The following is a 16557-nucleotide window of genomic DNA, read 5'->3' on the forward strand; positions in this document are numbered from 1 at the left end:
TATTTTGTATCTCTAAGTATGATAAAGCCCTAAATCAATCTGCCCTCAATATCTCACACATTTATGTGTTTGGGTGTTAGATGTTATATAATTATATATTGTAAGATTAGGAGATGTCCATTTTTTAGTATTCCAAGGGATTCTAATGTGTAATTTCCAAGACATGTATTTATTTGAAGTTGCTTTTTTTTTTTTGGTTACAGAAGTTGCTTTTATTTAAGCTACTTATGTTGTTCCTTATCCATTGTTTATTTTTATGTTCATTCGATCCTTCTGTAATCATATATAGTGCGATGCCCGGGAAATATATTCAACAATTCGCTCAGATTAATTATGTGATAAACACATGAGTTATATAATCATGATGTCATCTCAAATAAATTAATAGTCATTCGTATATAAATGATAGAATAAAATTTAGAGTTAAATTTCAACATTAAATAAAAAATTTAGACATCATACTTGTACTTGAATTACATTTGAGAAAAAGGATGATAACGTATCACAATTGTCTTTTTTCAAAAATATAAAAAATAGATTTCAGCATGAAATTATTAAACAATTAAAAAAATGGCTTAATTTCACTTTTGCTCCCTTATCTTTTACCGTTGTGCGAAGTCCCTCCCCCATGTTTAAAAGAAGCAGATTCCCTCCCTCATGTTTTAATTTGTGCTACCGTTAACTTTCCATCCAATTATTAACGGAATTTCTATTTTCACCTTCTCCTTTTACTAACCAAACCCCTCAATCAAAAATATAAAATAAAGGAAAAAATAAATGAAATAAGTTAAAAACAGAAGAAAAAAATATTTTTATAAAAGAAAAAAAAACTCCTTCATCTCTCTCCATTAAACAACACCAACCCAGCAACCCTCCACCACTCCATTCTTCTTCTTCTCTCATCCAACCACCATGAAATTGAATTTGAATCTTACCATGAAAAGAACCCAGGCAACCATAAAGCCCACTGTCACTTAATCTCCCTCTTTGTAGAAATAAAAATCCCTAATCTCTAATATGCATCAACAACAACAAAAACATGGAGACAACCCAAAATCCAGAATGAATAATAAATCTAACATCAACCATAATCTTCATCTTTATCCTAAACCATTAAAAACCTCTTCCCCTTATCCACATACCATTTGGCAGCAACAACCACCGAACCAACAGAGCCCTTGCTGAAAAGGTGCGACCTTTGGGTTTGTTTCTCGCCCATATCTGGTGGTGCGGTAATGGGGGTGGCTTACGTGAGAACGCCGATCATCTGCTCTTCGCCGCCGGCCAACACCTTCCCAAGGTGCGACCTTTTCCTCTTGTTACAGATCTGGGTTTGGTTGAAGATGGGAGATGGAGGTTGAAGATGATTTTCTGGATGATGACTGTTGTTCCTTTGTTGTCATCAATTTTGTTAAAAACAACCTGATGTCCTAGCCGATGTTGTGACATCTGCCTTGGTGAAGGCCTGGACATCCGCCCCTGCTGGCGTGCAATGTGGGTCCCTTTTGTTATTGGTTTGGAGGATGTGATTTGTTATTACTTGAGATTCAAGTAACTTATTAAAGGGAGATATACGCGGGTTGTTTATTGTTGGAACAAATCAGTGATTGGAGATTTGTTTCTATTCTTAAGTTGTTAATCACTCATATCATATCTTGGAAGATTCTGTGCTGATATGAGTTGGATCAGAGTTGTTCTTCAGCCCAAGAAACCCTAGTGCCGCCTCTGCTGAAGTATAAATAGAACAAAGACCTAAAACGTGAGCCACCAGAGCTAAGATTGAAGATCAAGTGTTTTAGGATTGTAAGTTGTGTTTTGTTCTTGTTATTTGTGAACTGTTCTTGCTCCCTGATTCTATAAAGCAAGTTTCAGTTCTGTGTTGTGTTTGAGTGTCAAACAAACTCTGTGTTATTGTTGTTCACCAATCATTGTGGCAGTGATTGAGAGAAAGTGAGAGGGGCTCTCATACTTAGGTTGAGATTCTAAGTAGAAATACACTGGGTAGATTAGGAAGTGAACTATGAACTGAGTTGTTCATGAGTGTCTGTAATTCCTGAATCTTGAGATAGTGGATTTCCTTTCTTTGGGTGCATGCAAACCCTCACCGAACTGGGTTACCAATCTTCTGTGTTCTACTTTATTATTTTTCTGGTTTTGTTACTGTTAGTCAGTTGTCGAAACGGTTGTCCCAGCATCGCGTTCGACATCTGTCCTGTGTGAGAACCGTATTTTCGATTGGCATCAGAGCAGGCACCCTATTCTGTTGGGTGAGCTCCAGGGAATATATACTGTTCTCAAGGACAACATTATGGATGGAAGAAGATCAATCTATATGCCACCAATTTTGGATGGTACCAATTATGACTACTGGAAGGCTCGAATGGTGGTTTTTTTCAAATCTATGGACAGTATAACATGGAAGGCAATAGTCAAGGGGTGGAAACATCCTGTGATAGCATCCACAACTGAATTGAAACCTGAAGATAAGTGGACAAAGAAAGAAGATGACGAAGCTCTTGGAAACTCCAAAGCCTTGAATGCTATTTTTAATGGAGTTGACAAAAATATGTTCAGGTTAATCAATACATGTACTGTGGCTAAAGAAGCATGGGAGATTCTCAAGACTGCCCATGAAGGAACATCAAGAGTTCGTATGTCAAAGCTTCAGCTTCTTACAACTCAGTTTGAGACTATGAAGATGAATGAGGATGAATCCATATATGAGTTTCACATGCGTATAAGGGATCTAGCCAACTCTTCTTTTGCCCTAGGGGAACCCATGTCTGAAGAAAAGTTAGCAAGAAAGATTCTCAGGTCTCTCCCCAAGAGGTTTGATATGAAGGTAACTGCCATTGAAGAAGCCCAAGACATTAGTAACATCAAGGTTGATGAACTCATTGGTTCCTTGCAAACCTTTGAGATGTCTCTTAATGGTAGATATGAGAAGAAGGCGAAGAGTATAACTTTTGTGTCCAACACTGAAGAAGATGAAGATCAGAGGGACAAGGATACTGATGCAAACATTGCAGAAGCTGTATCATTACTTAACAAAGCGTTGAAGAGTTTGGGCAGAATGTCAAATACAAATGTCCTGGACAATGTGTCGGACAATGTGAAGAATACTGAATTTCAACTCAAAGACAAACATGGGAATGATACAACCAAGGCTATTCATGTAAAGGCTCTCATTGGGAAGTGCTATTCTGATGCTGAGTCAAGTGATGGTGATGAGCAAGAACTAGTTGAAACCTACAAATTGTTGCTGGCTAAGTGGGAGGAATCATGTACGTATGGTGAGAAAATGAGAAAAGAAGTCAAAGATTTGATTGCTGAGAAGAAGCAACTTTAGAGTAATAACTCCAGTTTGCAAGAAGAAGTAAAGACCATCAGCAAGTTGCGTGAGGAGAATGAGAAACTTCAGATCACTAATGCAAAACTGCAGGAGGAGGTAACATTACTGAACTCAAAGCTTGAAGGTATGAAAAAGTCTATTCGTATGATGAATAAAAGTACTAATGTGTTAGAGGAGATTCTGGAAGTTGGGAAAACAGTTGGAGATATGGAGGGGATAGGCTTCAGCTACAAGAGTGCAAAGAAGTCTGCTTCATCTGAAAAGCAAACTAAGCAACCAATGTCATACCCAATGTCGCATCATTCTGTACGACATGTGTACCCTCAGTTCAGAAAATCCAAGAAATTTACTTGGAGATGTCATCACTATGGCAAACTTGGTCATATAAGGCCCTACTGTTACAAGCTATATGGATATCCTCAGTCTCATGATCAACCAAGGACTAATCCACAAGTAGCTTCATCAAGGAAAGAGTGGAAACCTAAAGAAGGAGTTAGAGTCAAGTTCTTCGGCGAGGAAGAGATGTCTCCACAGCCATCTAGGGTGAATAGATCATATTCAAAGGATGTTGCTCTTCTTAAATCTCCGAGTTCTGGTGTAGATGTTATGAAGGAATGGAGGAAGAAATTTGTTGCTGCAAGTTCTCTTGAAGTCTCAAATGCACCAACAACTGTTCATGCAAGCATAGGTGAATCTGTAAGTGCATATCCTAATGTTATTGTGACTAATGTGATTCATGAGATATCAGTTGAATCTGTTTCTGTTCCCAATGTTGAACCTCATGTTGAGACATTAGTTGAGACTACTTCAGATGTGAATATGGAACCCTCTGCTGGAAATCCAAACCCCATTGTTGACACATCTGAACTTGATCTCCAAATCCATCAATCTGCCTTGGGTTCTGAACCATCTACCGTTTGTAAGAAGTCAGTTATTGAAAGTGTTCATGAATTGTTGTCATTCTGGTCTTAGAAGTGATGGTTTGTTTATGCTGTGCTACCTTTGCCAAATTTGTGTTAAAAAGGGGGAGTAGTTTGGTGAAGAATCTGTGTTGTTTCTGTTGCTGTGAAGACTATGTGTGATTTGCAAGTGTTAGCTTTGGTCTGTAATAAGTTGAAGACTCTTTCAAGACAAGGCTAGTAACTGGTTTATGTTCAAGCTGCTACTGTTCAAGTTGCTACTGGTTTTCTAGTTTACACTTGTTGGATAGTTAGTGTGTGTGCTGCTATGCATATGGTATTTATACTTCAAGCAGTCTACATGGATGCATCATTTGAGGGGGGGTTCCTCTATGGTTGGCTACAAAGATGCATTGATTTGAGGGGGAGTTTTTTTTCCGCTGCTGACTCTATGTGATTTACCCTCTCTGGTTGTGAAGTTGTTTTTAGACAAAATTTGACAAAGGGGGAGATTGTTGTTCCTTTGTTGTCATCAATTTTGTTAAAAACAACCTGATGTCCTAGCCGATGTTGTGACATCTGCCTTGGTGAAGGCCTGGACATCCGCCCCTGCTGGCGTGCAATGTGGGTCCCTTTTGTTATTGGTTTGGAGGATGTGATTTGTTATTACTTGAGATTCAAGTAACTTATTAAAGGGAGATATACGCGGGTTGTTTATTGTTGGAACAAATCAGTGATTGGAGATTTGTTTCTATTCTTAAGTTGTTAATCACTCATATCATATCTTGGAAGATTCTGTGCTGATATGAGTTGGATCAGAGTTGTTCTTCAGCCCAAGAAACCCTAGTGTCGCCTCTGCTGAAGTATAAATAGAACAAAGACCTAAAACGTGAGCCACCAGAGCTAAGATTGAAGATCAAGTGTTTTAGGATTGTAAGTTGTGTTTTGTTCTTGTTATTTGTGAACTGTTCTTGCTCCCTGATTCTATAAAGCAAGTTTCAGTTCTGTGTTGTGTTTGAGTGTCAAACAAACTCTGTGTTATTGTTGTTCACCAAACATTGTGGCAGTGATTGAGAGAAAGTGAGAGGGGCTCTCATACTTAGGTTGAGATTCTAAGTAGAAATACACTGGGTAGATTAGGAAGTGAACTATGAACTGAGTTGTTCATGAGTGTCTGTAATTCCTGAATCTTGAGATAGTGGATTTCCTTTCTTTGGGTGCATGCAAACCCTCCAGACATAGGTGAAGTTTCACCGAACTGGGTTACCAATCTTCTGTGTTCTACTTTATTATTTTTCTGGTTTTGTTACTATTAGTCAATTGTTGAACCGGTTGTCCCAGCATCGCGTTCGACATCTGTCCTGTGTGAGAACCGTATTTTCAATGACCATGGAAGGTTTCAGGAAATCCAGATTTAAGATGATGAAGAGATTTGAGATTGAGAGGTGAGGGTGGGAATGAGAGAGGAATAACCACGGTGGTGTGGTGAGGTGGGTTGAGGGAAAGAGGGAGTGGTGGTTTTTTGCCCTGATTCTGAACCTGAACAGCGATATTGCAGCAATTGATAGTGGAAATATTATGGTTCTTCGTGGAGGAGGAGGAATTGTCTCTGATTTCGATGTTGTATTTTGCAGAACAGTGCAAGACAACTTTCGGTTATTGGGGTTTAATTTGGTGTCTGGTGTTTTCACTTGGAGAAGATATGCTTTAAATCTCACAATTGAAATTTTAACATGTTGGGAGCTGTTATTTCCTCATTACGAAACAAGTTAATGGTCGATCCTCAATTCAAATCTCATGGTCTTTTTGAAGGATTTTGTGTCAAAACTTGAGGAAATGAGTTTTTATTGCATCGTCTAGAAACACATCATTATCTTGGTGAGAATAAGTTAGAATGGTTATTAATCTTTTAGAAATTGAAGGGAGGAAGAAGATTACAGGGAGAGGATGCACATTGTTGATTTGCTCGGCATATTTTACTAGTATTTTTTGTTAATGTGTGTGTGGCTAAGTGTGTATGAGATTAAATTTGGGGTAAAAAAAATCTACTGGGTTTTTTTCTGGGTTTTTTGTTGTATACCATGAAGAAGATGAAGATCATAAGGGAAGAGATGAAGATGATAGATTTCTTGGTTTTGAGTTTTTAGTTATTATTTTTTTCCAGAAATCATGTAAGTGGTGGAGATAGTAAAAAAGGGGGTGAAAATAGCAACCTCCGTTACCTTTTAGACGACTAACTAACGGAAGGGGTGATGAGGGAGGAAATCTGCTCCTTTTAAACATAGGGGAGAGACTTCGCACAACGGTGAAAGATGAGGGAGCAAAAGTGCAATTAAGCCTAAAAAAATAAATGTGGTACATTTTTCCAAATAGTTGAATAAAAAATATGATTATTTTAAAAATGTTCATACTCATATATCAGATCATATATTAGAGACATGATCATATAACCTTAAAAGAGATTAAAATAGATCATAACATTAAAGGTAAAATGGTTCATGTCATCCAGTACATAAAAAAAAAATCAAATACACTTAAACCATAATACATAAAAGTAAGGAAGACCAACAAAAAACCACTAAAACCCAAATGGTAGAGACCTAAACAACGAAAAATGAGAGACCTCAAAGCATTCTCCAAAACGAAAGAGATCCTAAAGCATTCTCCATAACGAAATGCTTCATATCAAACATGACTTTCACTGCCTATCTCTTGATGGCCTTATTCAAACGGGTTCTCTTCTAGATGGCCTCAGAAAAGCGATTTGTAGAGACCATATAAGCAACATCCTCATTTGATCCTATTTGCACGTGAGACCAACTTCATCTAAACCTTGCAAGGATCATGAGTGCCAACAACTTATACAGCAGCATCAGATAACTGGGACATGTCTTGAAAAAGTAGCAGAAGATGAGTTTAAAATTAAATCAAACAATAGCACCGATTATCTTACAAAAACAGAACATTAAAAGGCATAGACTTGGAGGGGACCTTAGCAGAAAATGACACATGTTGATGTCAATCAATAATATACAACCAAGTAATGGGTTGTTGAACCATGTTGACGAAATGAGATTAATTTAGAACTAAAAAAGATCAGCTAGAAAATGCATAATAGCTAAAAGATGGCTCAAGAAAGTATTGTATTACACACATCAAATAAAGGTCCAAATGATGCAGATAAGTTGAAGTCACATAGCATGCTGCTCCACCACACAATGATCATAAAAAGAAAGCAATGTTTCACCACACAGGGGGGATAAACAGAGAGCAAAACATGAGGCATAATGGAAGAAACAAAACTGGAAAACTTTGAATAGAAAGGAAAATTTAAAGTCATGAGCTTGTCAAGCTCATGCTTAACTTGTCATTTTATCTCAGGTGTACTTAATGGAGTGTAAAACTTTAATAATAAAATCTCAGTGTTGGTGAACATAATCAGAGACATGCCATCTTGAGAAATAAATATAATGTCAGATTTTGTATTCAAAAGTTATTATATACGGTAGAAGAGGTCATAGATAGCACCAGGGCCACACAAGATAGTAACCATGTTCTCCAAAATATTGCATAAAATCAGCTATGCTATACTCACAAAGAAATGGAGTTATAATTTTGCTTAAAAAGAGACACCAGATAGATACAGGATCTTCTAACAACAAAAAAGGATCACATCAGATTCATCATTGAGTTATAAAATTGATAGAAAAAGTACATTAGGTGGAGAAAAGAGAAATTCATATGCAGACTCTAAGAAGGAAAATTGTGATATCAGTTCTGATTTTGATGGTCATATCTTAGTTTTAGCTTTTTCTACTTCACCTTATGTGTCTTGCTTGTCGCAATGATGTTTAGTTGTTTTTACTGGCTCTAACATTTGATCATTCCTATAATAGCTTAAAATTTGCCTTTTATTTTTTCTTCTTTCTTTAGTTAGTTCTCATCCTAGGAGATTATGTTACTTTCACTTAGAACACATGAACTTTCCACGAACCCAAATCAATAATGAATTCATAATGTAAATTAAATTCACAGAAAAAATATGAAAAGTTGAGGAGGGAGAAGCCTAGATTAAGAAAGCAACTAATTCTATCTCTGGTAGAAGTTTGTTCCTACTTCTTTTCCTCTTCACTGCTTTATGATGGCATCCACTCTATAGTCCATATACCCGATAACCAAATCACTTGAACTCCCTTGAATAAATCAATCTCACACTCTGCAGAACAAAAACAAAGAAATTAGTAATGATATACAATCTCACTAACCTGTGTTTATATAACAGATGAGATATGCTACAGTCATGGAGCATTCATGTGTGTGGCAGAAAACAGGGAATACAAACCTTTGGAAGTGACTGTTGATAAATCAAGTGGATTATAGTTTGCCCTCTCTCTAATTTAGAGCTTTATATCAGAAATTATTAAAGAATCAATAGATTTACACATTGGAACTAAATGAAAATGATGCTAAACAAATTTCCAGAGGAAACACATAGGTGAGTCACAAAATTAGGTGACAGTCAATATTTTTTTTGAAGGATCAAATGACTGATTAATTCTTCAACCCTAAGATTACATTATCCAACTCTCCCACCCTTATCTTTTAAGCAACAACTAATATCAATTGAAAAACACACTTTGGAAGAGAACCATGACACTTGAGTAAACCAACCTTTAATTAAACTCTTTCCTTTGCACAGAAACCCCCTTCACGAAGCATAGTTTAGATAAGAAAAAAATAAATTTGAAAATATTAACCAAACAATCAGATTTTTTTTTCCTAAATGAACCAATCACAGCAAGCTGGTTATAATAATTCACTGGAAAACCTATTAGAGTTCATGTCCAAAAATAAAGCAATATATATATGGACACAAAATCTTAAGAGAACAATGGGACATCAGAAAAATACATGCTTCATCATAACGAAGCATCACATTGTCTACTTGCCTATATTTGTGAGCCCTTGATTGCTCAGTATCCTTTATTTAACATGAATTATTCAAAGGATCAATTGAGTTTTGGGATCCAATGCACCCCTGAAGTAATCCACATACATTTGTATAACACTTCTATTATTATTTGCATGACAGTAATGTGCTATGCTTTTTTACTTAATCCTAATTGGCATAAATATTATCACTATGACCTGCCATATATAGTGTAGAGCATAAAATTTACATGCACCACAAGAATACAAAACCTTCTAGTTTATAAACAATGTCTCAAGCACCAAACTCATAATCTGAATTCAGAAACATTAATTATAGGCAGATTATCCACCTTTATAGTCAAGGTTCAACAGTAGGTGTCATCTCTCACTTCCTAATAACCCTTGCTCTGATCTTCCATTCTTCTCTACCATGGCATAAGCTTCGAATGGAATTCATGTGTGCAGATACAGAATAAATAAAAGAGCAGGAAAATTCAAACAGATAAGTGAGTGAGATAAAATAGAGGTGGGGGGTTTGAAGCAGAAGGATTGGGATATGAGAATTCGATTAGATACACAACAACATGGATAAAATCAATAATTAAGACAAATGAACACAACTAAAATATATTTATGGTTAAAACTTATTTTGCATCCTCATCTAATAAACTATCCATGCTAGTTGCTGCTTTTTTAACTGTTAAAATATATTGATAAACTATATATGTATTATTAAGCAATTTGGATTTACCACCTTCAAATGCTTTAATGTTTCTAGGCTATATAATAGGAGCTTAATGGCTGTAATATGCGATAAATACAAAAGAGTTTTCTATTTTCTCTAGTATCTACTCTAGGATTCTTTACCCTATCTATATGATCTACAATGTTCATGCTTAACCTTGCAAATACTCTGGTATCTAGGCACCATGTAAAAGGATAATTCTTTGACAATATACCAGAGAAAAGACATGATTCACAAACATTATGGATTGAGTATTCAAGCCAGTCTAGCACTCTAAGGTCTGACTACCAAAAAATCAGCACATTAAAATTCAATCTGTTTTATAACCTTAAGTATTAGCAAGATGAATCTTTGTTTCCTTAAATGGATTTGCATTGAAGTCATGAAAATACTAAAATATGATAGTAAAGATGAATTAACTATCAGTGAATGAAGTTGTAACATACTTTTCAAGTACTGTCAACTTCTGGAAACATGCTATTGTCCTTCCTCCCATTACCTGAAACCATCATTGCACAAATTCTTTCAGCTTAGCTTCCATCTTGGGAATAGACACACATAAACATGACAAAAAAAGTTGCATGTTATCCTCACTACAAAATGCAAATGCTGTCAAGTTTTCAATAAGATATTGGTGGTGAATCTAAAAATACTTTCGTACTTATTCAAAATATAATACATGAATAGGTGAATACATCACAATGACAACACAGAATCCCTAAACATTATGGATTGAGAAATTGAAAAAATATAAACTATGCCTAATCACCTATTTATGGAAAAAAATAATTAAAATTATAAGCAACAAAAACAACTACATACTACCAGTGGCAGATACTACTTCAACAAATTCAAGATCATAATTACCAACTATGGAACTCCCTTTCTGATAACCCTTTCTCTGATCTTTCATGCTTCTCTTCCAGGGCATACTCTTCCAGGGCATAAGCTTCAAATTTGCTGAAGCAGGACCAGACATAGGAGAAATAAGTGAAAATACACAAATGGTTGAACAAAGGTGCAAATGGGATATGGAAAAGCAGAATGAATGAACATCCTCACACATGGAGTATTTATAGATGAAGATGAATAAAAAGTACAAAAAAGAAAATCCGTAAAAATAATGGCGATTTAGACTGCTTACTAACCAAAGGATTGTGTATCCGTGATTTGCTCCTTGGGAATGCATTCCGATCTGGAAATTAAGAAAGAAGGATGAGCAATCAACAGTGATGAAGGGAGCTTGTCGAAATCTGGTTGGTTCCTCCATTTCCAGCGAGTGAAATCTCCTTGAACACGGAACGACGAGCGTCGGCGATGATGTAATGAAGGAAGGACATACGCGAGATGACGACAGTAGATGAGAAACTATGAGCTGTGGAAGAGAAAGGGAGAAGGTGAATGGTACGATGGAGTGGCTAGAAAGGGAGAAGAAACACGTGATTGCCAGCTAGGGTTGATTAGAGCAACTCCAACCCTTGGTTCCTTATCTGGTTTCTTAGCACACTATTCAGCACTATTCTGCACTATTCTTGTGAGCCCGTACTGCCACATCAGACTTAAGAAACTCCTAAGGAACTGGACCAGATTTTGCTCCAACCCATGGTTTCTTAAATTACTATTTGAAGGGTCCCACCCGTGTCCCACCATACAACATAAATTAATAATATTTATTTTCACACAATTTAGATTTAAAATTTAATACTAAATCAATTAAAAAATAATTTAATTAATATTTATACGAATTTAATTTAAATTTACTTAATATTTAAAACAACTAAATTTAAATATCGACATATTAACTTAAAATAAAATAAAATAGAACATTGTGTTTTTTATAGCAAAAACAATTTTATTGAATGATAGAAATAAAGACGAAAGAAAATACATGACAATGAAAAATAAAGAACAATACATTTTAAATGAAATACATAATAACACTTAAAGATTAATTTTCATTATTCTCATTTTCGGGAAGCTGCCAAATATGCTCCACCAAGTCTGCTTGAAGTTGGTGATGGATTGACCTTTCAATTTGATGTGCTCTTCTTTCCAAGATATTTCTAAAAGCGGGAATAGGACCACTTAATACTTCAGCATCCAATATGTCATTATTGACCTGTTCATAAACAAAATTACCTTGGTACGTGTTGCGCTCATCTTCAACAATCATGTTATGCAATATGATGCAAGCATACATTATTGACTTCATGTCATTCGGATGCCAAAAGCGTGATGGACCACGAACTATTGCAAACCGAGATTGGAGAACGCCGAATGCACGTTCAACGTCCTTTCTTGCTGCTTCTTGTCTTTTGGCAAACTTTTGCCTTTTTTCTCCTTGTGGCATTGAGATGGTCTTCACAAATGTAGACCACGGGGGATAGATGTCGTCTGCTAGATAGTATCCCATATGATACATTGTTCCATTCACGCTAAAGTTCACCATGGGAGCATTTCCACTCAAAACATCATTAAACACAGGAGATTGGTTTAGCACATTAATGTCATTGTTAGAACCTGCAATGCTAAAAAATGCATGCTAAATCCACAAGTCTTGAGATGCCACTGCTTCAAGCATGATTGTGGGCTTTCCATGATCACCTCGAGTGTATTGACCTTTCCACGCAACTGGACAATTTTTCCATTCCCAATGCATACAATCAATAGAACCCAACATACCTGGAAATCCACGAGACTCCCCCCATTGAAGTAGGCGGGTAATGTCTTCATGGTTCGGGCGCCTCAAATATGTTTCACCGAATACTGCACACACACCTTCTACAAAATTCTTTAGGCACTCAATTGCAGTACTTTCACCAATTCGAACGTACTCGTCAACACTGTCAGCAGGTGATCCGTACGCCAACATACGAATAGCGGCAGTGCACTTTTGTAATGGTGTCAAACTTTGTCTTCCAACTGCATCAACAGACTGTAAAAAATACGGGTTATGAGACCCAACGGCGTCTACAACTCTGAGGAACACATCCTTTCGCATTCGAAACCTTCGCCGGAAAAGCTCCTCCGGGTATACAGGATTTTCAGAGAAGTAGTCCATCCACAACCGCTCATGCCCAGCTTCACGATCTCTCTCTATCACTTTTCTTGTTCGCTTGGGCCTAACAATGTTCGCATGTTGTTCATAAAACTCCATCTCCTCCTGCATCATATCTTCTATAGTCGTGTCATTGATAAGTTCGTCAATGACAACGTCGTAAATGTCCCATTCGGCCATATTGTTAGAAACTATCGGTGTAATTTGATAGGAGGAAGACGAGATGAGAGAACAAAAGAACTTTGGAATGTTGAGATGAGTGAAATATGACATGTATAAATAAGAGAAACAACAAGGCTATATTCTCCAACGGCTATATTCTCCAACGGCTATATTCCCCAACGACTATATTCTCCAACGGCTATATTCTCCAACAGCTATATTCCTCAACGGCTATATTCCCCAACGACTATATTCTCCAACGGCTATATTACTCAACGGCTATATTCTCCAACAGATATATTCTCCAACGGATATATTCCCCAACGGCTATATTCCCCAACGACTATATTCCCCAACGACTATTTTCTTGAAATTACAACATTGATGAAGTACACATTAAGAAAAACTCGAATATTGAAATTACAACATTGATGCAGTGCACATAATTAGAAATGCTAAAATTACAACACTGATGAAGTACACATAAGTAGAAATGCTAAAATTACAACACTAATGCGGTACACATAAGTAAAAATGCTAAAATCACAACATTGGTACACATTAAGAAACACAACAAGAACTAAGACATTCCTAGTTCATTCATGGCGTATTGACATAGGCGCTGATGCGCTGCTAACTGCACCTCGTTCATGTTAGATGTGTCCTGCATAAGGATATCCCTGTATTCCCTAAGCAACTTCGCCTTCATAATTTGGGTTTTTTCCTTTTTAATTTGGGTTTTTTCCTTCTTCATCTCCAGTTCTTGGGTCTTCAGCTCCTTGAAACTCGCCAGTAAGTCTATTTTAGCATTCCCGATGGCTACCATATCAGAGTTAGGAACATATAACGGCTCACTTGAAGCAGTGTCTCCTACTTTGGCTTTCCTTTTGATATTCTTCTTTCCCTTTGGGCGGGTTGCTGGTTGTGTGGCCTCATATTCGTCGCCCTCAATTGATGCACTCGGGTCAGACGATGTTGCATACGCCCCATCTCCTGACTTCTTCTGTCTCGTTGAACTGGTTGTCATAAATGTTCCCTTCCACTTTGGTTCATCTTTCACCAACCGCCAAGCATTCTCATGTTTGAAATCTTTACCCGTATCTACGTGATATATGGAATGCGCCGTAGCCATGATGTCCTTATCTGAGTGTCCACTTTTCCAATGACTAGTAGCCTTGTTGTGGCAACCGACAAATATTTGAATATCAGCATTCAATTTAGAAAAATGAGACTTCAAGGAGTTTGCTGACCTCGAAGGATAGGCAGGGTCGCGGTACTCCTCATATTGGGCTTGGATCCTATCCCAAAACAATGTTGACTTTTGATCATTTCCCACGATCGGATCGGTAGAAACGTTGAGCCATGATTGATGAAGAAGTATATTATCTTTACCACTCCATTTGTTGCGTTTCTTTCCGGTTTCTTCAAGCTCAATATCATCTAGACCCCGTTGAGTAGAAAATTCAGGCTCATCAGGCATAGCCTCACATTGTGTATCTGAGACTTTTGAACTGCTGCTACCAGTAGGAGGTGCTTGGTTTTGAAATTGGTATTGCGGTGGATACACACAATATTGTGGATTGTTTGGATAAGGCATTTGTGGTGAATATGGTCCCATTAGACATGGAGGTTGGCTTTGATGGTGGAACGATTGTGGAAAAATTTGATATGAAGGATTTTGAAAATTACCACCGGTGTGACGAGGTTGGTTCTGAGGGTGACACATCTGCGGAGGTTGGCTTTGTGGTTGATACATCTGCGGATGTTGGTTTTGTTGTTGGTACACCGGCATAGGTTGGCTTTGAGGGTGAATCATCTGCGGAGGTTGGTTTCGTTGTTGGTACACCGACATAGGTTGTTGACTTTGCGGGTGAATCATCTGTGGAGGTTGGTTTTCTGGTGGAAACATAGGCGAAGGATGCAAACCTTCACTTGTAGGAGAAGTTTCATTTTGAAGGAGTGGATAATATTGCTCAAAAGAATTATTCATTTTGAGAAATTTGAGAATTTTTTGACAAGAGAGAAATTGTGGGAGTAAAGGTTGGTGTTTCAAATGGTCTACTGCACTATATATAAGCTGGAAAACCAAAGATTGATGAAAAACGGTAAGAAAACCGATCAAACCGGTAAATTCAAAAAAATTAAAAAAAAAAGCCCAAACGGGCAGAAAACCGGGTCCAACCGGTCAAAACCGGTCTGGACCGGTCCCAAACGGTTGGATGACCGGCTAACCCGGTCATCCACTATAAATACTCCCTTATCACTCCCTCCCTCATTAACCCTAGCCGTTTCCCCTTTCTTCTTCCTCTTCTCTTCTTTTCTTCTTCCTCTTCTCTTCTTCCTCACGGCCAACTCCTCACCGCCTTCGACCCGCCACCTCACCGCCACCAAACCCTCCTCACCGCCTCCTCACCGCGACCAAACACCCACAACCTCAAACAAAACCCACCTCTCCGCCACCAAACACCCACAACCACAACCAAAACCACCTCACCGCCACTGACCCGCCGCCAAACAACCTTCACCGCCACCAAACCCGCCTCACCGCCTCCTCATCGCCACCAAACACCCACCACAGCAACCAAAACTTACCCCAGCCGCCACCAAAGCTTCAATCTGGACCCAAATCGCCCCTCAAGCACTGGATCGGAGACATGCAGGCCTTCTTCAAGCGCCACCCTCCGCCACCGCCACAAGATCGCCCCTCAAGCACATGCAGGCCTTCTACAAGCTTCTGTAATTTTTTTTTTTTTTCATTTTTCTTTGTAAAAATTTATTTTTCTGAAGCCTTGTAATTAATTTCTATTTTTATTGTTTGAATAAAATTGTGATAGTTCATACAATCTGTTAACACTGTTTCTTCCCTCTGTAATCTGTTGGAACTGAATGTGAGAGAAAGTATAGTATTTTATTTAAGGAACTGACAAAGCAGAGTTGCTTGCAGAAGCAACTCTGCTCATTTTTCCTTAGCTAAGGAACCGTAAAGACCTGTGCTCCAATGGGTAAGAAATTGGTCCTTGGTTTCTTAGCACCTCCAACCTGGTTAAGAAACCAGCGTTGGAGTTGCTCTTAGAGTACTTGGGAGAGAAACAGAGCAGAGAAAGAAACGACGTCGTTTTGCAGGGTCCAGTTGAAAAAAAATATATGTGAAAGAGAGCATGCCATGTGGCAAGCAACGATTGGAGGTTTTGTAGGAATAGTGAAAATGAAACTCACAAATAAGAAGTAGTAGATTCCCTAAAAGTTTAAAACGCTCTATGTTTCATTGTTTATTGGATTTTTTAAAATTTGGTAGCGTATTTTTAATATATTGAGATTTAAATTTTGATAGTGTTTTTACGAAGTGTGTATTTTTATTTATTGAATTTTTAAATTCGCTGGTGTATTCTAAGATAGCGGGTTTTTAAAA

At 37.5% G+C, this 16557-nt stretch overlaps 2 protein-coding genes across 2 annotated transcripts; both read right to left on the bottom strand.

Annotated features, from left to right (window-relative positions):
• Positions 1–11935: 11935 nt before the first annotated feature.
• LOC130724851 (uncharacterized) lies at positions 11936–13166 on the bottom strand. The gene has a single exon (XM_057576120.1). The coding sequence runs from the start codon at positions 13164–13166 to the stop codon at positions 12471–12473; it is 696 nt and encodes a 231-aa protein (XP_057432103.1). The 3' UTR covers positions 11936–12470.
• Positions 13167–13728: 562 nt separating this feature from the next.
• On the bottom strand, positions 13729–14766 carry LOC130724853 (glutathione S-transferase T3-like). The gene has a single exon (XM_057576121.1). The coding sequence runs from the start codon at positions 14764–14766 to the stop codon at positions 13729–13731; it is 1038 nt and encodes a 345-aa protein (XP_057432104.1).
• Positions 14767–16557: the final 1791 nt, after the last annotated feature.

This window comes from Lotus japonicus, chromosome 6, assembly GCF_012489685.1.
Source record: "Lotus japonicus ecotype B-129 chromosome 6, LjGifu_v1.2".
NCBI lineage: Eukaryota > Viridiplantae > Streptophyta > Magnoliopsida > Fabales > Fabaceae > Lotus > Lotus japonicus.